General features: G+C 42.0%; 2 protein-coding genes across 3 annotated transcripts in view; one reads left to right on the top strand and one right to left on the bottom strand.

The window, feature by feature from the left end:
- Window positions 1–24,321, bottom strand: part of LOC306921491 (CREB3 regulatory factor-like) — a 116,864-nt gene that overhangs the window by 49,177 nt on the left and 43,366 nt on the right. The gene's annotated exons all lie outside the window — the stretch shown is intronic.
- Window positions 1,021–23,533, top strand: LOC306922057 (ectonucleoside triphosphate diphosphohydrolase 7-like). 2 transcript variants are annotated; one of them, XM_079499443.1, is made up of 14 exons: window positions 1,021–1,176; window positions 1,541–1,614; window positions 2,946–3,110; window positions 3,646–3,851; window positions 10,329–10,479; window positions 10,722–10,825; window positions 11,111–11,170; window positions 12,069–12,217; window positions 12,754–12,920; window positions 14,851–15,052; window positions 15,451–15,570; window positions 16,224–16,309; window positions 18,131–18,292; window positions 20,188–23,533. In XM_079499443.1, exons 2-14 carry the CDS (start codon window positions 1,607–1,609, stop codon window positions 20,405–20,407), a joined length of 1,800 nt encoding a protein of 599 aa, XP_079355569.1. In that variant the 5' UTR covers window positions 1,021–1,176; window positions 1,541–1,606; the 3' UTR covers window positions 20,408–23,533. The 2 variants fall into 2 exon arrangements, with proteins under 2 accessions (XP_079355569.1, XP_079355568.1); XM_079499442.1 differs by having other exon boundaries at window positions 12,066–12,217.

Below are 24,321 nucleotides of genomic sequence, written 5' to 3'. Positions count from 1 at the left end.
GGGAGGGCTTATGTAATTAAAAGTTGTTATACAAAATAATAATAATCTTATTTGGTAGTGATTTTGGTGGTCATTTCCCCACACACAGACACACTAATAGAAACAACAATCTGTCAACCCGTCATTCAAGGTCGAGCTACGAGCTGAGGTCGTGGATGGAATGGATCATCTCTCAGATGAAAAAATAATATTTTCTGAATTATAAAACACACGTGCACCATTGCATCATGGTTTCGGTTAGCCCTGGTCCAGTGCGAGTTGAGAGACCAGAGCTAGGTTTCGGAATGAATGAACTGAAGCAAAAAGCAGCAAAGTTTACAGTGGTGTACACTAATATGGAAGTACATTTTTGGACCCACTTCAGGCCTATATACATTTCGGTTATTTGAAAATAGCCGATCTACCATGCGAGCATTGTGAGCTAGCCTGATATTTTCAGAAAATGTTGTATACATTTGAAAACTTGTGAAATGGGGCATCCTGCATAACTTCATACTTTTGGTACTTTCATTTGATACCATTTGATTGATTGATTGATTGATTAACAGTTTGCAGAATTACAGTAGCTACATTTCAAGTAGGCCTACAACTCAATACATTAAACTGTGAGTGGACGACACCATAAAGCTACACTTGTTTACAATAGGGCCCACCTTTTTCAATTCATCAAAACATTTAGAGACGTACGAATATACACAACTATATAGTCAAAACAGGAAATCATCATAGAGGAGGTAAAAACTAAGGGAAAATAAACATATGCAGTGAGGGGGAAAGGGGTGGGTTGGTGAAACCAATACTTTTGTACTTTTACTCATACATATACATTTTGAATTCGGGACTTGTACTAGATTGACAGGAAAGACTGGAAATTGACAACATTCTACATTACAATCTACTGTCCCTGTCATGTGGGCATTATTTTGTCCACGTGGGGGCGTAGTTCAGCGCACATGTGACGTGGCTTATAAAAACAACAAGCTCCACCCGGATATACGTAGTGTGGTGGATTTAAATACGTCGTGTTGTCATTTCCCATCTCAACATGATCTCTCCTGCCTGGCTGCCTCCTCTGTAGTAATCCGAGGAAGCAGGTTTTTACATTTTGCACTAAACAAATAATAACACATTTACAACGACCACCAATTCAACAAGTCTTGGAACAGGAAACGCACAGTAAGTAAATGATCACACACATCATTACATTACAACCATATGGAAGTAACCAATGGAATAATGGCCCGCCCCGGGAAGCCGGTATTGGTGTTGCTAGCTAAAACTACACTTTATCATTATATGTAAGTTGTAACATGGTAATTGTAGGCTTATAATCTATTCTCTGGCAAAGAAAAATACATGCCGTCCTAAAAGCTAACAGGCTAAATGTGCTGATTTCATTCTGACAGATGTACGTATGTGGGGGCGACTTGTTAAATTACATAACTGTAGCTTGTGTGTCTTGTTTGTTGTTGTCTGTTTATATTTAATGCAAATCAATATCATGACATGGACCTGTGTTTTCTCCTCTCCTCCCATGCAGCACAACAGAAGAAACCCCACCATGACTGAACAACCGTGCACAGTCTTGTATTCCACTCTATAACATATGGCAAGGTAATGCATGTAAGGCAGTGGTATTTGCTCGTGGAAGCACATCTGAAAATGTTTTATGCCAGGGAGTGGGACGGTGGGACCCCCATAAAATATTCAAATTGATGTTTTGAAAATAGCAGATCTAGCTCACAACGCATCACATTACGAAACGATGTGACTTAGGCTACATGAAAAATCATGTAGCATGAAAAATCATGTAGCCGATGATTTTTATTCCATATTATTAAGGGTCCATTTGGTTACCATCAATCATTTCACTGGGGACCCCCCTGGAACTCACTTTGAGAACCACTGTTGTTAGGAATATGATACTTCACTAATAGATTTTTTTAGGAATAGCTTTTAGCCTATCTTACCACTCGTATAGTTATTACATATTACATAACACTGTTATTACTGGCTTTATCTTTATAGATGCATGCAGCAGTCTAGTGCACTATGGAAGTTAATTATCAAAGTGTGATAACTCCTGTACATGACATCGTTCCTTGTCAAAGCACACTGATTTCACAATGTGTTGTATGGAAATATGACTGTCTTGTACATTTAAATAGAATACGCCAAAACACAAATGTATTCTATCACAGTCGGAATAAAGTTGGATTTGGGGGATTCAGTGAAGTGTCCATGACATAGCTTTAGTTTTGTTTCTGCACCTGAATTTCTTTTTTTCTTGTTTTCTTTTTTGGTGTGCATGATGCATACATTTGTTGGACAATTCACAATGTGTTGTCACGAGAGTATAAATGATCCTGGCAACAGAGATGCCCATACAGAACATGTTCAGTTTGTTTCTGGTTTCCCTCAATATGTGAAATTAAATTAGAGTAGACAGTGTCTTATTTATGCATCAGCATCACAATCAAATGTTATATTGTGTACTAATACATCACAACACCTTTTGCCAGATGTCTTTAGTAGCTATGGTCTGAAGAACTTAGTTTGTATTGGTATATTGGTAGTCTCGTGTAGCAAGTAACTATTCCACAATCTCCGAATGCTATATAGAGTCTGGAACTACACAAAAGCTGGGAACGGAAGCTGTCAGACTATTTTTATTCATATTAGGACAAATTTGCATGCAACGAAACAGAAATGGCGAGGAGGCGTCAAATCCTCGGATCATTTTCAGAGCTTCCGTTGCTCTAGAGTACAGACTGTATGACGGAAGCCTTTGAAAATTGTGGGAGGCAACGAGAGTAGTATAGCGGTCATGACGGATACATTTTTCTATTTCCATTGTCATAATTGAATGACGTCCATAGTGCATTTTGTTATATTGTTTGCTCATGCTCGTCTGTCTGTCTGTCTGTCTCCTCTCCTCCACACAGGATCAGCCTGTCCTGTGTGCCTGCCTCCTGGTACTGTGGCTGTGTCCCCAGGCAGAGGCTGCTCCTGCTGCTGCTGCTGACCTGCATGACCCTGCTGTTGCTGGGCCTCTACGAGAACCAGCTCCTGGGCCCCCACCATCACCGCGCTGGGGGCCGCATCAACAAGTGAGCCAGCTTAAATAACCACTAAGTGACTTGAACCCCGGCATCCATCCGTGTTCTGGTGGGGAAAACGTTCGCTGAAAATATAGCCAATCTACAAGCTTAGATTGGCTATCTAATTTTCAGCAAAGATATTTAATGTTTAATATTTGATGACTGCTGCAACAGAAAATTCACTTGTGTGGGACCAAGTATAGGGTTTAAGACGGTGGTTAAGTTTGGAGAATAGAAGGAGATAGAGAAGATATTAATGGTCGATCTAATGTAGAATAGATTGAGCGGCACGCGTATCACTACATGTGAGCATGTCTGTTGCATTATATTTAATCAACAATGAAATAACTTAAATTAGTTCAGGTAACATACAATTGTTATCTAACTTGTATCATTGTACTGCAAGCCAGAATGATTATCTCAAATAGATTGTTCTTCCCATTCTTGTTATCTAATTTGTATCATATCATTGTATTGCAAAGCCAGAATGATTAACTCAAACAAATTGTTCTTCCCCATTCGTGGTCCCTTCCTTCCTCCACAGATACCTGTCCATAGCTGAGACCATGGAGGCCACTGATGTCTTCAACCCGTCTCTGAACTACGGGGTGGTGGTGGACTGTGGCAGCAGTGGCTCCAGGGTGTTTGTTTACTTCTGGCCCCCCCACAACGGGAACCCCCACACTCTGCTGGACATCAAGCAGATGAAGGACCGCGACCGCCGACCTGTGGTCAAGAAGATCAAACCTGGTGAGTGAAGAGCTCAGTTATACTTGGTTGCGTGCCGGTGTCGTGCTCAGTAAATAGCAGATCTACAAGCTCACAACACGTCATATTCATGACGCATGCAAGTTGCAACACCGACACGCAACTATAAATTAAGTATAATATAAGTATAAATCAGGCTTAAGTAGGAGACGGGAGGGCGTGTCCCGGCCAGCTCACACTATCAGTGATGCTAACAGGGTGCATTTTGCATCCCAAAACGCAGATTATTGATAATGGACCCATCTGTGGAGTGTGGACCTTTCTGGGGGTCCCATGGACACACTACTGTCCTAAGCACTGTACTGTAAATTGGTGCTATTTAATTTACTTTATGTTTGCATATACTTTGCACTGTTGTTTGCATAACTCTTTAGATTTAGAATTGTATTTCTTTCTTTCAGATATATTTTATACATGAATATAACCATTTTATAACCATACTAGATGAAATGGGAGTTAAATGCTGCAATTTGCAAAATATGACTCCTAACGTTGTTGAAGCGGGACTCCGTCCATGGGATCCATTTAAAAGACCACCCCTGGGTCCCGGGACCCATTACAGTGAAAACTAATTTACATCACTGCACTATCTATGAACTAACCCTTACGAAGACAGTTTTGTATAATAGAAATGTATAAGCAAATACTGTAGTTTCCCCGCCCACAGCTGTGGCAACATCGATGGAAGTGAAATTATTGTTCTTAGAGCATCCTCAACCGTGTAAAAATAATCAGAAAATAAAGCAGAAAGTAATAAAACAGTGCAAATAGTAGCCATTATCATTACAGACAAACTGCCCTGCCACCAATGCAGCTAGTCGCAACTCAGTTTTAAAAAGCCAGTCCACACCAGTGCAAGTCCTTGCAAGCATAGACATATATACATAGACGCCCCTTCCGGCTCTGAGGCGTGTGTCAAAATTGAAGGCACAATTTTCCCGACATTCCTTGCGAAGAACAGCGGAAGCAAAGCGGAAGCTTGTCAAGCTTCCGCGTGCGTAACATAAGTCCCGGAAAAGACGCGCTGTGATTGGCCAGTAGTCACTTGAGTGACAGCGAGAGACGAGTCACATGAGTGACGTCACTTGGGTAGCGACGGTCGCCTTCAGCAAATGCCTTCAGCAATTCTAAATAAGAAAGATGCGGAGAACTGTTGCTTTGTGTTCACTCTTTAATGTTTTCTGTTAGTAATCTAATCCCCCCTGGCTCTGATGTTGTATTGTTAATAACTTTGTTGTTTGTGTTTGTTTGTTTGTCTTGTTTTGTATTGTAATGTATATTGTCATGACTGTTATAAAGATTTGTTAAAAAAAAAAAAAAAAGCCTTCAGCACTGCACTTCCGCCTTCATTGGGATACACGTCGCTCCAATGAACTGCAGCGGCAAATGAGGCGTCTATGTATATATGTCTATGCTTGCAAGTGCCATTGGGAATAATGGTTGCAAGTAGTTGCATGTTGGAGGAGTTGCAACTGCAAGTTGTTGCATTGGTGTGAACTGGGCTTTACAAAGGGACATGTTTGCCTCTAGCGGTGTCGGTGTATGTCGTTTGGGTCAAAGTAATAAACATAGTGATCATAGGAAGAATTAACACTTAAAGTGAAACACTTACATTTTAAATACAGTATGTTTTTCCTAAGCAACCCACACATTGGTTAAATGTGTGTAACTTGTCCGTGTTGTTCACCATACAGAAACCAGAGCCATTTATCCCTGATAAAGATCTGGGGATCTTGTAAATCAATGAGATGAAGAGTAATTTAACTATATGTCTATATTTCCCAGGATATGTATTGTGAGAAAGGTTGATATTTGTCTTCTTGGAAATAGGTATAGAAAATGTAGTCTGTAGTCTGTATACATATACGGTAGATAATTCCAGATATTCATCTACTAAGACCTCAAAGACGCTTTACATGTGTGTTGGGGCCAGGGGAGAGAAGAAAACGACTTCATTGGGGGAAAAAAACTCATAAGCAAAAGATAAGCTTGGAAAGGCGATTCTGGAGAGGTGGGTTTTCAGGGCGGTTTTGAAGGTAGGGAGGGAGGGGGTGTCTCTGTCTCTGATGTTTGGGGAGTGCATTCCAGAGGGAGGGGCACCCACAGAGAAGGCCCTGTCGCCCCAGGTTGGGAGCCTGGTCTTGGGGACCTCCAGGAGGCCGGCATCACTGACTGGACCTGAGGGAAAATACCCATACTTCAGGTGGTGGTGCTCTACGCTGCTCCTTGCAGTGGTGTGGTTATTTTCTTATCACTGGCTTACATAATGTCGAGATTATGGCAGCAGAGGGTTGTATGTTTTTTTGTTGAGGAGTCCTCACATGCGATTGACTGATGTTGGCCCGTGGCCAATATCAGCTCAGAATGTAGTGTGTGTGAACAGAACATAAACCAAAGCATGGAAATATGTATGTTTGTGTTCCTCATGAGCCTCATGATCCTTTCGATTATTATCGTTTGGATTAAACACATTCCACCTGGCGTCTCTATTTTGGGTATGTCACTACTAGGTGGAAATGTTCGCAACCTTACGCAATACTTTTACTTTTCCAAAAGATTTCAAACATTTTCATCGGCTATCGCCGGTAGTCGCCGGGTCCCATAGACAAATAATGCACTTCCGGAAAATTCGTCTGGCTGTCGCCCGCTGTTAAAACGTACTGTCATAGTTACTACTTTTTATATATGTGATGTATGCCATGCTTTTGTTATTGCTTAATGTAAATCGCTCTGGATTAAGAGCGTCTGCTAAATGCCTAAATTGTAAATTGTACTACAGGGGGCTGCCAAATCTTTGTGTGATATATATACAGTATATATTCTTTTTACATTAACCACTTGAACTTGAATCATCCCTACTCTGAGCACTACCAAAATAGACGATCTACAAACACCGCCTCAATGATGTAAAGTAACTAAGTTAATTTACTAGTAGTGGAGCAATTTAAAGTAGAACCCTGAATCTGAAAAGAGCTTTGTGCCATGGACCCCATAAGAGCAGATTCGTATTGTTAACATGTTAATAATTATTCAAGATAATACATCTATTATGTATTATGTATATGTATTATTGTGTTGCGATGCATTGTGAGTTTGTAGATATGCTATAGATATACTATAAAATAAGGTTAAATGTTGCTGGGGAACCCCTGGAAACTATTCAAGGCCCCAAACCCCACTTTGAGAACCACTGCTTTAAAGTACGGTAATGGTACCAGTAGCCTGTTACATAGAATAGACCAGAACACAAAGTAATGGCATTGATTTAATACTAGTTTGCAGAAAAAAGCACAGGGAAGTACAGTTCAATACAAGGGACTACCAAGAAAGCATGTGGTTTGTTTTCATTGGTGCTCAATTCATCAAAATCATACAGTAGTACCAGTAGCTTGTTACATAGAATAGAGCAGAACACCATTGAACATGGTGTGGTTGTTTCCGTCATCAAAGAGCCTGTGCCCTCCCTGTAAACGCATGTAAACTCTGTCCCCCTTCTCCAGCTCTATGATTATTCCATTAGATACCTGTTCTTGACCTCCACTATTGTATGCACAGTTATACAAGAGTTTCTGCTCATTTTTATACATGTAGTTGCACACATACTCTGATTTCCACACACCAAATGCAGCAAATGTGAAGTGATAGACCCCTTTTACTGGCGCAGAGAAGACGCCTGTAGATGAATTGTACGAGTTGCCGATGTTGGTGAAGACCTTCTGGTAGACCAGAGTAGTTTCAGAACCATACGGTCCAACTTGTCGAGAATTAGTCAAACCGGCAGAGAAGGCCACCTTTGGTTTGTTCCACAGTTCCTGCACTTGGCTTTCAGCAGCAGTCAGCCTGGTTTCTATGGTGGACAACTGGGCAAGATGGGCTTCACGTTCTTTTTTCAAGTCTTTGATCTGGGCCTCACCAGTACTCAGTCTGTTTTGGAGGTCTACAACATGGCCCTCACTGGTGCCGAGTCTGGTTTGGAGGTCTACAACATGGCCCTCACTGGTGCTGAGTTTGGTTTGGAGGTCTACAACATGGCTTTCGCTGGTGCTGAGTCTGGTTTGGAGGTCTACAACATGGCTTTCGCTGGTGCTGAGTCTGGTTTGGAGCTCTACAACATGGCTTTCGCTGGTGCCGAGTCTGGTTTGGAGGTCTTTCACGTGGCTCTCGCTAGCACTCAATTTGGCAGCCATTACTGTCATAAACATTCTCTGCTTTTTTGCTTCTTACTCCATGTTCCTCATCTTCTCTTGCTGCACCACCACCATATCTCTCACCTCCATCAGCGCTGCCCAGATGTCAGGTTGTAAGAGGGTACCTGGTTCAACATTGCTCTGTCTCTGGTTGACCAGTTCATCCTCTCTCTGAGCCCTGGCCCCGGCCAGACAGAACAGTAAAACAAGCAAAGCCCCACAGCCCTTCATCCTGAAACAAAGTCACTATTGATATCATGCAGCCGCCTTTTATATTCTACCTCCTCGTACATGAACTCTGGACACGTCATTGTACCCTGTGGAAGGTTAGTGTACTGGACACTAAAGTAAATAGTGTCAAGGACCATCTGAGAACTCCAACATGTGGTTTGATAAGATTTGGCAACGTTGAATGTCCTGGTTCTGAAAAGAGTTGATGCAAATTTATTTAATGTAATCAGCTGCTTATGTTGTAAACTATGTAAAGTAATAGCCTTGTTTATTTTTGTCTCCACCAGGCCGAAAGCATGGGGAGAGAGTAATAGTATTTGACGTTGTGTAATACAATCAGATAGGAATTTTCTGTTTGGATGAATGGGCTGCCAATGGGAAGTTGCACCTTGTTAGCACCTTGCCATTAACTTATACTGTATGGTAAGATGGACGCGGTCTGCATATGGTCCATTGCCATCCAAGGCGTAAGAAGAAATGGCACCCTTTTTACATTGGCCTATTATAGCGCTACCAGGAGGCCACAACCTGACCTGCCCTGGTGGAGACCCTGTGCTCTGAGGGGCACTTTTTCTAGTTATATGCTGTATGTATTGATCTACAAAGTTACTTTGTAAATTTTGATTATCATTTCAAAACATACATTAACCACTTCAGCCATACATTTCAGCCATTTGAAAATAGCCGATCTACAAGCTAATGTGTTGCGATGTGAAGCATTGTAAGCTTGTAGATCTGCCATTTTCAAAAGAAAAATATCTACAATTTATTAATTTGAAAACTTGTGAAATGGGTCATTCTACATAATGAATACTTTCTTCTTTTGGTACTTTTAAGTACATTTTGATACCAAATAATACTTTTGAACTTTTACTCAACTCAATTTTGAATTCTGCAGTATTTCTACATTGCCGTATTGATACTTTTAAGCAATTTAGTACTTTTCCCACCACTGCAAGGCCTCGCGCTACGAGGCGTTGCGAGCTTGTAGATTGGCTATTTTCGTCAAAGAGGTTTGGTGTAGATGGAAAAAAAGATCAGACCAAGCGCAGGGTTTAAGTTTAAGGTAAAATTTCTGAAAATACACATTAACATGAATTCAACACTGATGATAGTGCTGTCAAACAAGTATGAAGCTATCTATGAAATCTATGAAAAAGTACATAATATGTAGGGCGGTCCCTGCTTCATCTCTCTCTCTCAGCCTGAAAATGGTTGAAGACCCCTGGGTGTATGGTTTGTTAACTGAGCATGTTGTCTGGTAACATGGTTCATACCATATGCTGTTTTTTATCTTAGTCCCACAACTCAGATTAGATTGTTCAGTCGGCTCAGTATGTGCCTAGAAGGGTACACGCGGATTGGCCACCGCACAGAACATGTTGTGTTTTTATGTTTTATGTTGTGTTTATTCCGTACCGTTTTTTTCACGAGGGTGGCTGGCCCCTCTGGCACATTTGAACAGCTGCCATAATTATTAAGGTTTATTTTTTAAGAACATGAAAAAGCAGACTTCTGCTGCACAATACATGTATTCATTTGAATTGTTAACGGGTGCGGTATAAAAGGGGCCGTGTTTACTAAAATGCCATCTTTTTATGATTTATCATTTCATTCGGTTTACATGTGCTAGTGGATAAAGAATAGAGGACGTGGAGCTAAATGGAAATTATAAAAAATAGTATTTACCAAAAAACAATGTATTGTATGGTATTACAGTATATACCCGGTACTGTAATTAGTTCTGATAACTGATAGATCGGTTTCCAAAATCATAACTAACTAACAAATTGCCTGTTTCTTTCATAAGCTTCTTACACACAAGAGTAATTTTATTATGACACCTGTTGTAGCTGGTGTGCATCTTTTTCATTATAAAAGACAGAATTATTTGTTTTACTGTTCCTTCATAGGCCCCAAGGAACCAGCTCAGGACCAAGTGGGTGAAAGTTAAATGATAGATTTTTATACCAGACAAACAAATCACCTCAGTCAGCTCTGGGTCTTACCCAGCGTTGTGTTGTCATCATCATGCTCTCAGGTATCTCCACCTTGGGCCAAACGCCAACCAAAGCCAGTGACTACCTGCAGCCACTCCTCAGCTTTGCAGCAGCACACGTCCCCAGGGCCAAGCACAAGGAGACCCCCCTCTACATTCTCTGCACCGCAGGCATGAGGCTGCTGCCAGAGAAGTAAGGTTTTTGATGTAGTGTGTGTGTGTGTGTGTGCATGTACTGAGTGCTACTGTAGGTTATTAGTAGAGCCGAACGATTATATCCATTTGGCTGATACATCAGCCATCATTAGATATTCTTTGACGAGATCAGTATCTGCAATTACGCAGCCGATGTGTCCCAATCATTATAGGTGAACATTGAATACAAATGTCAATGCGTTACACGTTAGAGTGACGTACCTGTACGTGTGTTATTAGCCAACAGACTGCAATCCTGGAGGACCTGGTCAGCGATGTTCCCCTTGAGTTTAATTTCTTGTTCTCACAGTCGCATGCCGAGGTCATATCTGGCAAACAGGAAGGTGAGTTTCTATGTGGGATTACTTGGATATTATCATTGAATGCTCACATTGCTTTGAGTACCGGTAGTTGGTTATTAATGTTGAGCCATGGGCAAATTTGATCAAGTCTCTTTTAGTCACACATCAAGGCACAAGATTTGTTTTTTTATTACAGAAATAGATAAATGAATCAGTTTACAGATGAGCATTCACGTGTATGTTGTCTCCACTGATATTGGCTTACCTGAATGTGTGTGCTAGGCAGCTATCTTAATACTGTTGTGATGCTGCCTTTTTCTACCTCAGGAGTGTATGCATGGATTGGCATTAACTTTGTGCTGGGCAGATTTGACCATGCTGATGAGGGTGAGTGTGCAATGGTTTAATCGCGTTCAACCTGGCATCCCCATTGTGTGCATCATATAAGCAAAAATGTAACCAAAACAAAATTTGTTTTCATCGCATTCAGGAATGCGACAAAAACAAACAAATCTCCATGAATCCAAGGCTTCATGATCAGGGGTCATCAGGGGTCATCAGGGGTCATCGCCGTGTTGGCTTGTGGTGGACATTTTTGTCAACATTAAATTTTTGTCACGGACATACAAAATGAGTGGACAAAAATATTTATATAATAGCCCCTGATTGACCATAACAGGTCAGTAGCTCTGAGACTCTCAGAGTTACAGACCTGTTATGGTCATTCAGAGTGTTCGAATGGAACCAAATGGACCCGGGTCTTTGCAAATAAAACATTTGAGAACCACTAGTACTAGACTACTAGTGGACTCTTAATGTGCCATAGTGTCATAGTAAATAATTGTCATACATATTCTGAAGAAAACCTGGAGACTTACTTGACATTCAGTATTAAAGTGGGTGTTATAAGAACATTCATTATAATGGACGGACATGACCAAGTCTTTGCCACGGATACATTTGTCCGTGTACCGACATGTTGGACTGTTGGTGACCCCGTTCATGATCTGAGGTCTGTAATTGATAGAAAATAAATCATTTTTTGGGGTAAACTGTCCAAATCTGATGCAGGATGATCGTTAACTTCAGAATCTGTGACAGCATTTATGTTCTTGTAAAAAAACACACACACACACACACACACACACACACACACACACACACACACACACACACTGCATGTGCAAAGAAAATAAACATTTGGAGTTATTTAATGTGCAACCGATGAACACTGACTTAAAAAAAAGAGAACAATGAAATAATCTTCTTCCATTCCCTTCAGCAGAAGACGCCATGGTTGAGGTGACGACAGGGTCACAGAACCAGCAGGCAATCAGCCGACGGCGTACGGTGGGCATCATGGATATGGGAGGGGCTTCGCTGCAGATAGCCTATGAGGTGCCCAGTGCTGTCACCTTTAGTTCACCAGATGAGGTGACTAACATGTCAAATATTTGTGTGTGTGCGTGTGGTGGGGGGGAGGGTCCAGGGCTTCCCCCAGCAAAAGTAGTTATCGTAACAATACAATCATTTTAACCACTTATCTATTTATACGTTAGCTATTAAAAAAAAACAGCAAAGATGCCAGTTCATTATTGATTTGGTGTTTGTACGGATATTTTGCTGTTAGACTAATGATGATTTGTTCACTTATTATCTTGGATGACTATTTCTATGCATGTATTACCGTGTTGTTCTTGCTTACTGTAAGTTGCTCTGCATTAAGAGTGTGTGTGTGTGTGTGTGTGTGTGTGTGTGTGTGTGTGTGTGTGTGTGTGTGTGTGTGTGTGTGTGTGTGTGTGTGTGTGTGTGTGTGTGTGTGTGTGTGTGTGTGTGTGTGTGTGTGTGTGTGTGTGTGTGTGTGTGTGTGTGTGTGTGTGTGTGTGTGTGTGTGTGTGTGTGTGTGTGTGTGTGTGTGTGTGTGTGTGTGTGTGTGTGTGTGTGTGTGTGTGTGTGTGTGTGTGTTCCAGGAGGAGGCAGGGAAGAGCCTGCTGGCAGAGTTCAACCTGGGTTGTGACGTGGAGCGCACACAGCACGTGTACCGCGTCTACGTCACCACCTTCCTGGGCTTCGGTGGCAACATGGCCCGGCAGCGCTACGAAGACATGCTGGTCAACAACACAATGGCCAAGAACAGGTACACACGTCACTGTGGATTCCGTCGACTACAACTATGACGAAAAATGTCAGTCGACTACCTTTTTTTTTTTTTCACTGGCGAATATTAAATAAAAACATGCTAGCTATGATGACTAAAACTAAATATATTGACAATTTCGTCAAAAATAAAAACTAGACTAAAATGTCAGGGAGGGACTAGTGGAGAAGATATCCAGTAGAACTAAAAGACAAGTGATCTTTTCAGATTGGATAGCTATAACCCTTTAATTAGTTCTACAAGTGCTTCATTCGGTGACGCATGGGGTCACCACAGTGCAGTGTGCGACATGCGAGACGCTAGTGACAGCTGAGCTGAGCCCACCTGCGTCATCCAGAGCCACAATATTGACGGCAACTTTATCCTGTGGGATTTATACAACGTATATATATTTACAGTAGTACAGTATCCAATGTTGCTGCCCACCACAGAATAAAAATAGGCTTTGTATTCTACATATAAACCAAGTTTCACTTTTCATTAATGGCTTACTCTGAAACCATAGCTGATAAAGGCACATCTAGAAAACCACACGCTAGTGTCATAGAGACAAACGTCTGTTTAACTATAAACATTAAAAGGTACCAAAGTTGACATTTATTTGAACAGACACGCCCTCTTCCCATAGAAACCCAAAGTAGCTCACAAAAGCTCGCACAGACGTTAAAATGACCCCAAACAGTTGAAAGCTCGTTGTGAGCTTTTAGATCTGCTATTTTCAGCATGCTACCAAGTGTAAAACCAGGCATTACGCCGTGATCGCTGCCTGACAGAATACATTTTTTGATATTTAGTCAACTAAAACTAGCGTAGAGTCGTAGACCAAAACTATTCTGATAAATATGACTAAAGCTAAATATAATTTCATTCAAAGACTAAAACTAAATCAAAATGTTGCTAAAAATCTACAATCGTGCAAGAAGGCACGATGCATGAAATGGTAAAGCTTTTGATTGATTGAAGTATTTATTAACAGATTGGAGAATTACAGTACATTTCAAGCACAACTCAATACAAAACTGTTAACTGTGGACGACACCATAAAGCATTACACTTGTTTACAAGAGGGTCCACCATGTTCAATTCATCATAACATTTAGAGACGTACAAATATACACTTCTATATAGACAAAAAACAGGAAATCATCATAGAAGAGGTAAAAAGGGGAAGAAAACATATACAGAGAGGGGGGAAAGGGGTGGGTGGGGGAATCAAATTTTACGGGGGCCAGTTTTGAATTGCAGCCGTCCGTAGGTGCCCTTTGAGAGCGGTTTTGAAGGAGTCAAGGGATTTGAATGTCTTAATGACCGTTGGTAGGGCGTTCCACATTTTGGTGGCATAGGAGCGACATTTATTTAGTCCCTAGTTTGTGCCAAATCTGGGTTGCACATGGTTTGTTGAGCTCCCTCTGGTGTTGTGGGTGTGGACTTCGTTGACATTAAGGAAGTATTTAGACAGATACATGGGTATCTTGGTGGTGTATCGAATCTTGTGGACCAATTGCAAGATGCTGTACTCTGTCGTCAACCCTAAGCCATTCCAGCCTGTCAAAGTGGGCAGGGGTGAGGTAGGTTAGGGGAGTGAGGCCAAGTAGTTGCCTGACCAGTTTGTTTTGGGAAGTCTGGAGCCTTGTTTTAAGGGCCTTAGAGGTGCTGTGGTACCAAGAGGTGCATGCATAGTTGAAGAAACCTTGTACGAGGGCTCCTGTTAGGGTCTTCAAGGTGTTTTTGTTGACCAGTGAGGAGATCCTGTATAGGAATCTTGTTCTTTGGTTGACTTTTTTGATTACGTTGGTGGCCATTTTATCACCAGAAAGATTTGCCTCCAGGATGGAACCTAGGTAGGTAATTTCATCTTTTCGTGTGATAATATTGTCACCCACTTGCGTTGGATTTGTTTCTTCTGCAGGTTGCTGACAGTTCAGACTGGTCTGAGTGAAGATAAACCCTTCATGGACCCGTGCCTCCCTACGGAGCTGTCAGACACGGTGGTCCGTGGCGGTCACACGGTGTACCTGAGAGGCCAGGGGGACTGGACACAGTGTCAGGGCGCTGTGCGTCCCTTCCTAGGCCTCCACAACGGAACCATGTCCCCGAGAGGCGTCTACCAGGTAGGACCTTCTGTTCCAAGAAGTATTTAAAAACCACACGATACTGGAAGGTTCACGATACGATTTTTAAACACACAATTATTTTTTCTGACTTATTATTATTTCTGTCACACAAATCCAGAATCTTCTTTTTATTATTATTATATATTTGTTTTTACAATATTGCGTTCTCTCTTATCCTCTTCAATATAGTTGCAAATAACTGAAAACATATTTTTAATCAATTTCCTTACACAGATCCTGTATTCTTCTCGTCTTTACTTTATTAATCGATAAACGATTTTTCAATTGTCACCAGTTTGAATATATTTTAATTGATGTACAATTAATGGTTACATGCCTATGTTCGACCTATATGGATATGGGTATCATTCCCTGTGTGGTCTGTTTGTCTCCAGGCACCCATTGACTTCAGCAACAGTGAGTTCTATGGCTTCTCAGAGTTCTACTACTGTATGGAAGATGTGCTGAGGATAGGAGGACAGTACGACAGCGGAAAGTACTCGCGTTATGCCAAGGTAATTGGATTAACGAGCCATTATATCATTTTGGGCGTCCTGGACATGAAAGAGTTTGAGCACCACTGATATCACAACATATGTTAATGAATGTGCTAACAACTGTTTAGGAAACAGCGCTAGTTCACGCTGTTTCACAAATCACAGTTTGGGACAACAACTTTCAGTCTGTTGGTTTTTGCTTTATACCCTCTGGCTGCATACGACAAATATATTAAACAAATCACGATCATCACACTTCAAGATTACCTTGATTTATTCAGTGCTTGGTCGAGTACATTAAACACTTTCAAACTGGCTGGCATCCCCATCTTGTGCATGTCATTATAGTTGAAAATCTATTCAAAAACCGCAGATCTACAAGCTCATTTACGTGATGTGAAGTTCTGTGAGACAGTGCAGTAGATCGGCTATTCACTGTGTGCAACATCGTTGTACAACAAAGTATAATATATTATAACTTTTTGTGTTTTTTCGTAAATTAACGCCCTACTTGTCTTGATCACACTACAGCGTCACACAAAATCATCAAAGTAGCAGATCTACAAGCTCTAAACGCGGCGCCACCGGTAACCAACCGGTGTTGTAATTACATACAGTAGCAGACATGAAGTCCTAACCGTGTGTGTCTCTGTCTGTCTGTCTGTCTGTAGGAGTACTGCGCCACCCAGTGGTCTAAACTGAAGCAGCGTCTGGACAGCAGGCTGTTCTCCCAGCAGGCAGATGTCAACAGATTGAAGTAAGTTCATCTCATCCAGGGTGTCATGACTAATCCAATCATTAGTCCACTATGAATTTAGTCAAATTGCTGTACATTTTAGTACACAAACAATCCCATTTAGTTATGTATAATTTGTTTTTTATTTTATATCGTTGCTGACAGGCAGAAACCTCCTATCTCCAATTGCGTACTTTTTTGTAAATTACTACTTGATCATAGTACAGCGTCGCAGAAAAGCATCAAAAGTAGCAGATCCACAAGCTCGACACGCAGCACGAAGGAACGCACTTTAAGCTTGTAGATTTGTTTTTGAATCTTGAAAAGTAACCCTTTTGTGCATGACAATGTACAATTTACATTTAACCAAAAATGCTTGTCTTTGTTTCAAATTATTATTATTATTATTATTATTATTATGGGTCGCATGCACTTATAATACAGCTGTGGCAACATAGCAGCATGTGGTGAAATGTATTATTTTTTTGTAGGGCCTCCAGTGTGGATAGAAAGTACAATATGGAGGGGGAAAAGACACAGACAGAAAGACAAGCAGGCACATTCCTGTGAAAATGTGGCTTTTGTGCTCATGTCAGAGTTTAATTGTGTTTCAAGGTTCTACCCGCATAGAAACACATTCGCTTGTGTAGTCAGGGCAAGAGTGCAGATAATGTAGTCAGCGATGCATTCTAGTATTGCAAGTTCGCTACGATCACTAAATATGATGCCTTCAAATCTTCCATGTTCTGATTCTGCATTGTCTGTAATGAAATATTTCATGATGACATCACTGTCTGGTGTTAATTCTGGTTGTGTGAGACTTAATTTCCTTGTTTGCATGAATTACTGGCAGTTACCTAATTTAAACAGAAATAGCCAGCATTGGATCCCCAGAGAACACACTATAAGCCGTTTGGAACGTTGTAGATGTTGGTTAACTAACTTACAGTAAGAGCTGTTGTAGATCATGTTGGTAAGACAGTTAGTCTTACAGTATGAGCTGTTGTAGAGGTTTGTCCTGTCGGGTGACTTAGACAATGTCGTTGAGGTTGAATGCGTTGGCTTGATCCAAACCTTCGCAAAAGTCAATAAAAGCTACTAACGCACCTTGAGACCTTTCTTGAGGAATACATTGTCCACAGCTTGAATTTCAGTTTGCATAGTTACTGATCCACAAGTGAGCATACAAACGGCTTTCTTGGACATTGTTCTTGGCCCGTGCTGGTAAAAAGCATTTGCCCAGCCAGGTGCATGCCATTTCCCAATCAATCAGGCCTACATAAGCCCTGGAGAGACGTGCTCAAGGTGCCCACAAATAAGTCTGTTCTACAAATGTCTTCTAAATCAGTAGTTCTCAAATTCTTTCGTGTCAAGGACCCCCAAATTGATAATTTTGTTGCTGTCGGGAGGAAACCACCTAACTCCATTTTTTAGGTTTTTGATTTCTTTGCATAAATCAGTGCTATTGCCTATTGAACACCCTTTACGTCTGTGTGTTGGTTAAAACGATATTGAACCAATGAAAAGTAGTAAAAAGTGCTTCGGACAAAACCTCTTAACTCAATTGAACCCTCAAACTGTCTGCTAAAACACCTCTCCCCCTCTCATGCAAGTAATATATAAAGTCACAACACCAACTTTGATGACAGTATTGCTATCTGCAATTTTGAGAACCACTTTTCTAAACCAATGTTCTAAATCCTTTTCTGAAAAACGTATGCTATAGCTATATACTAGCTCAAATCTAAAATGACACAGATGCTTTCCTGGGTTTTATGGGTCAAATTCAGAGCCATTTCATTTTCCCCCGTATAATCCTGAGGCTCATCCATTCCATTCCAGGTACCAGTGCTTCAAGTCAGCCTGGATGTACGAGGTTCTGCACTCGGGCTTCCGTTTCCCCAAGGACTACCGCAGTCTGCAGACGGCCCAGCTGGTGTACGACAAGGAGGTCCAGTGGACCCTGGGAGCCATCCTCTTCAAGACCCGATTCCTGCCTCTCAGGTACGTCAGAGTCCAGTGACTCCCAACAATGCGGACAGAACTTTGGAGAGACGACAAAATCTGCCTCTGACTCCCGACCGGGTCGCCGACCTGTCCCCTAGGTCGTGACTTGTCTCCTATGTCGGCGACCTCCGCTGTAAGTCGACAACCTAGCGGCTGTAGGTCGGCGACCTAGCTGTAGGTCGCTTTGTAAATTATTCCACCTGTGGGACTTGCATGGAATAAAGTTCTCAGTCGCCACGACTGATTTCTGTCATTTGATCATCATGTGTTGTATGAAAGCATGCACCGACAATAGGCTATCTACAGTACAATAGGAGGTGAACACCGTACACCAGTACTATCTACAGTACAATAGGAGGTGTGAACACCTTACACCAGTACTATCTACAGTACAATAGGAGGTGTGAACACCGTACACCAGTACTGGCCTCCGTTCATTGACTGCCAGTAAGTTTTAGAATTGATTTTAAGATTTTATTGACAACTTTTATAGCCGTGCGAGGTCTGGCCCCCAGTTACATCTCAGCTATACTAAACCATACGACTCTCCTCGTACCCTCAGATCGTCAGGCAGGGGTCTACTGACTCCTTTTACAACCCATCTAGTTACCATGGGTGACCGGGCCTTCGCTGCCTGGGCCCGACCCTCTGGAACCTGAGGAATGCTAGCCTGGCTAATAAACCAGACTAATATCACACAACACTGTCGCGGTATATCAGTCTGGGCTGGCTCCACTTGGATTTCATTTCCCGGGGAACATTTTCTCTTTGACGCAATTGGTCAGAGCTACTGTCAGTCAAAAGTCTCAAGCATTGAACGTCACTGTACCAAAGCCCGCCTATATTGCATACCGTGTCCCGATTGGTCCGACCTGTTCTCTGCTGTAGGAAAGAGGCGTGCTACTGAGCCTCGCCAGACCGTAATCCGCTGGTAGGCAACTTTTTTTTGCCAACGGCTGATTCGGTCTGGTTTATTAACCAGGCTAGAGGAATGCAACCTCAGTGGCTGCCTTCAAATCACTACTAAAATCCCTACTTTTTACACAGGCATTCCCCTAGATCATGTGTTTAGTGTTTTTATAATGTGGTGTTGTTCTATTGTATTGTTTTGTTTACTGCAGTAATTATGTTATTCTTGTTGTTTTGAAAAGCGCTTTATAAGTTCATTATTATTACAAGCTTACTGTAGATAGCCTATTTTCGGTTATTCGTTATTTTAACTGTCTGTCCGCCAGGATTAATTAATCTATCTATCGCGCATTGCCAAGGTTTTATCGCGCGCAACCCTTATTTTGAAGAGCCAAATATCCGTAACCGGATGTTACAATGACAAAATGCTGTGTGTGGTGTCTTCACCGGTTGTTCTCGCGGTCGGTGGTGGAAAAACCCGACCGTGAGTATCACAGCGCCTGCTGTCGGCCGTTGAAAAAGCTTGTTTTCACCAGAAACGACATTCATTGCGCCGATTTGGAGATACAGGCCATTGAAAGCAGCACATAGAGTGCAAGAGGATGCGCGCGCATCTTCAAAATGGCCGCGGCCACTGTCCCACTTTGACTGTTATACTAACGAGCGGCAGCTAATTTAATCCTACGGTTGGTTACTACGGTTCTGGCAGGCTTTAACATCAACCTTCAATTTCTTCAACTGGCTGTCCGTATGGCTACCAAAACATCATAACATATCGTGCTAATTGTTTATGAAACACAGCACTAGTGTGTGGGAGGGGGCTCCTTTCACACTGTTTCACAAATCGCACAGATTTCTCATGAGATTTTAATATGCTTGAACCCATACATATACCAAGCCGAGGGTCCTTGAATTATAAACAAGTCTAAGGAGCAGCAGCGCTGCTTCAAGATAATAACTCCCACCTCTCCTCTCCTCTCCAGGGACCTCCAGCAGGAGATCTTCCGGCAGAACCAGAGCTCCAGCTGGCTGCGCTCCTCCTTCGTGTACAACCACCATGTGTTGTCGCTGTGCATCCTGGTGGTGCTGCTGGCCATCCTGCTGTACATCCTGCGCCTGCGGAGGATCCACCAGCGGGAGCAGCGGCAGGCCGATGCCCTGGACCTAATCTGGGTGGAGGAGGGAGAGTCTCTCCTGGCCTGAACGCCTCACTAACGACGTCCTCCTCCGTCTGTGACGCACACCCCGTTTTTTGCCCCACGAAGGGAGGGTCTGCCCCACTCAGCCCCATGACCGAGTCGGCTCAAGCGAACTTCGCAACGTTCGACACGGCAACTCGCTCGCTTTAGCTTCGCTCGGTGGTGTCTCTCGTGGCTGAAGTTTGCTTGAGACAGCGCCCCTCCGTCGAGGTCTAGGGCGAAAGTCCCTCACTTCGTAGGGCAGAAAACTGTGTCGCGTCTGTGACGGGACTGAACGTATTCAATAAACAATAAACTAAGTAGAATCGTGTTTAGAGGCTGACTTCTGAGTGAGTAAACCTAGTGGAAAAAGGGCACAACAACGTGTCACACGGATGCGATGGTCATCTATTTTCAGCGACACAGTTTGCACAATGGCGCACACATTAGGCTTGAGACCATTTCACCCTTGGCTCATCTCATTAAGTGGATAAAAAAATCTAAATGTAGGCCAACCCCTGCCTACTGGAATGCGGTCTTTGGACGGACACATGCCTCCATCCTCCCATGTGATGTGGAGTGAACATGAATGTTCTATTAAACCCGGCTGTGACTGTTAAAACAAGAAAAATGAAAAAAAGGTAATGTCAACAAATAGGGATTTGCCAGCGCTGGAACGGAATTGACCTATGATTGACCTCGACTGAAACAACAGAAGCTCACTCTCTGAAGGCGTTAACCCACAAACTGCACAGGTTAAGCCTGTGCAGTCGTCGCACTTTGTCGTACGACGACAGAAGTCGCTGAAAATAGCGGATCTACAAGCTCACAATGCGTCGCATCTGCGCCGCATTGTGAGCTTGTAGATCAGCTATTTTAAACACGTGACCCTGCCATTTGATGGGCTATAAATTAAGCATTAGAGGCCACCACAGAACATTCCATTTCCAGTCTGTCGGTGGCCAAAAAGACATTTCTTTAATAGCAGTGACGCTAAATTGATGGTGGCATTGGGCAGAGGGGAAGGCAGACAGCCGTCGACTTGAAGACGAGGCTGATTCTAAAATGTAATATGGATGACCCCTGCTCTCAAAGGATTTCCTCTACAGGCAAAGACTGAGAGGGACTTTTAAATGTTCAAAGCTACAATTTCAAACTCATTCCTCCTGAAGAAGGTGACTTGAATCAAGGAGCCAAATGTTTGTTTTAGTTTGACTGTACTTCTTTTAAAGTCTGTCCAGTTCACTTCTGTTGGTTCCCTGACTGTCATGCCTCTGAGCGGCTCCACCTCTGTGGTGATGATACTCTCACAATGTGTCTGAGTAGAACTTTATCTATAACTATGTTTTTTTTAATAATGCTTTATTTGTCTGGGTTCAGAAAAAGACTTGAATGATTCATTGCATTGCATCCCTGTTTTGGGGTTGTCATTATAGGTGGATATATAAAAAAAAGAAAAAGATTTCAACATAAAGCCGATCTAGATGCATTGTGAGATTGTAGATCAGCTATTGTTCATACGATTATGTACTGTATATAATATAGGGCTTAAGTGGTTAAGTGGAGCTATGATTTAATCAGTGTTTTGTAACCTATTACCACGGTGCTAATAGGAATATCCAGAGCCATTTAATAATGATGCTGTAGTAGGTTACTACAAGGATTCTCAAACTTTTCAGGCTGCCATCCCCCCCAAATCATATCTTCATTCCTAAGCCAATAATTTGATGACTGCCGGAGTCTCTGGTAGGAGAGTCAAAGAATCATCAAAGTATTGGCTCAGGAATGCGACAAAAAACGCTCCTGTAAGCTAATCACCTGGGGACCCCCCAAAAAGAATTACTTTGGGAACCAGTGGTGTAGGCTAAAATAAAACAGGGGAGATTCTGTCAAAACGTGTTTGAGCGAGCGAGCGAGCGAGCGAGAGAGAGAGAGAGACCAAACTCACAAGATGGAGAGTCACCTCAATTCAGTCAATGTAAGTTGACAGATTTTCATGAAATATGGCTAGTTGTATAGCTCCGTGCAGCTGGCTATTTATTGCTGTAACCTCATCCAAAGAAGGACTTATAAAAGGATTGGACCCAGAGACAGAGAAACAAGCCCAGGGGCTTTGCTCGGGTTTATTATGTGATGTCTATCGCAGAGGAAATGTGGTATCAATTTGTTGTTCGGCATTCACGCAGCCATCTGGTGACATCTCTCCAGCGCTGCAGCAGTTGGGTTTTAGTGCTACATCTCTCTGCCCATAAATTGACGACTTTCCAACAACAGTTGTGAAAAGGCCAGGCAGTGGTGGTGGTAGAACGGCTCTCATCTCATCTCATCTCATCCTCCTCACTGCTACAACACCCAGTGGCTCCCAAATGTTTTTATGTTCAATGCACACCAAATTAATACGTATTTAATTTACATACCTGCAGACCCCCCATCTGAAAATATTTTTGGACCAACGTACATGATTTGTATTGTTAAATCACTTTTTTTTTTTTTTTCTTTTTACAGTGGCAGAACTATAAGCCTACAACATATCAATCACAGCGTGTTGTGAGGAGCTTTTTCAAATATTAGCTCATGTATAAATGGGGTTAAAGGGTGTAAAACTGATTTTGATGCTACTGTATTTCGTCTCTGTTGGGTAGCAGATATACAAGCCTAAAACGTGTAGATCTGCTACTGTACCTACCTGATGCTTTTGTGTGACGCTGTAGTATGATCAAGTAGGGTGTCAATTTATGAAACAAACACGAAAACTTGGAAAATGGGGATAAGAGGTTTCTGCTCGACCACATACCACCACATACCCCCACCCCCCACCTCTAAAAGACCCCCAGGTGGTATCCGGGACCACCACTTTGAGAACCACTTTGTGTGATTGAGATCCACTTGTTCTGCCTGTATTGACTGTATGAAGACTATTTGGGTGGTGTTTTCAGGGGCATTTGTTTTTACTGCTCCACTTTGTATTTTATTAGTATTAACCAGGGACCAATCAAGGTTGACGTCTCAAAGCTGGGCATTGTGCAATGAAGAACAATAACTCACCACCAATAGAGCGGGGCACTATCTGCTTCTAAAAAAGATAATAATTTGATGCTAATGTGAAAAACAACAACTTGAACTCCAATAAATCAAGATAATCTTTTTTTTAAATAAACATGTGTCTTTGTTTTTTTGGTTCTTCCAGAGCTTGTCTAAACCTGTTGCAGTGGAGCAGGTTTGGTGGAGTAGACCAGTGGTTCTCAAGCTCTTAAGGGCGTGACCTCTCCAAAAATAATCATATTTGAACTGAGGACCCCCCCCCCCCCCTGGCCTGCACCCTGACAGGCACTTGGAATTGTAGGAGTTGAGGCATTACATTTTGTTTGACTCTGTTCCACAGATAACTATTGTGAAATTAGCAGATCTTTCCACAATTGTTGGCTCGTCATCATTATATTATTTGGCAATATGACCAGTTTTTATAGTATAGTTTGTTGATTACTTTTGATGCAGTAATGGTCTTATTTATTTTCTTAAGTCATTAAGAAAGTCACATTACTTAAGTCACATTGTCAATTCACACTCATCTGGGCGTTTCTGTTTCTCACTTTTTTTTTTACGTTTACTTCTATTTAAAAAAAAGATATATACATTTCCAAAGATTATTTGTTTCAAAATCTTTCCATACTTTTTCAAAATACTGTTATATTTGAAAAGGGGCTTATGTGGATAATTTATAATACATGTTTGTACGTTTTGGGTCCCAGGGAGACCTTTTTGGCTCTCTGAGTTGAAAAGGTTTGAGAAGGACCAAATGGAGAAGAGAGGAACAACAGATCTTGCCACAGCGATACTCAGGGTTTGGTTGGTATGCTTTATGTGCCCAAACAGGCTTTGCCAGTGCTTGCCTGGGCACAACCAAACCAGCACGGGAAGGCAGGGAAGCATTCCAGTAGT

Source organism: Electrona antarctica (genome assembly GCF_951216825.1).
Source record: "Electrona antarctica genome assembly, chromosome: 4".
NCBI classification, from domain to species: domain Eukaryota; kingdom Metazoa; phylum Chordata; class Actinopteri; order Myctophiformes; family Myctophidae; genus Electrona; species Electrona antarctica.
Note: the sequence above shows the minus strand (reverse complement) of the source record. Positions and strands in the feature narration are given on the sequence as shown.

What these genes read in the sequence shown, in the direction of transcription:
- LOC306922057 (XM_079499442.1), top strand. An exon ending in GCTGGGGGCCGCATCAACAA is followed by an intron (nt 3,111 to 3,645) that starts GTGAGCCAGCTT and finishes CTTCCTCCACAG; the next exon opens with ATACCTGTCCATAGCTGAGA. An exon ending in ACCCGATTCCTGCCTCTCAG is followed by an intron (nt 18,293 to 20,187) that starts GTACGTCAGAGT and finishes TCTCCTCTCCAG; the next exon opens with GGACCTCCAGCAGGAGATCT.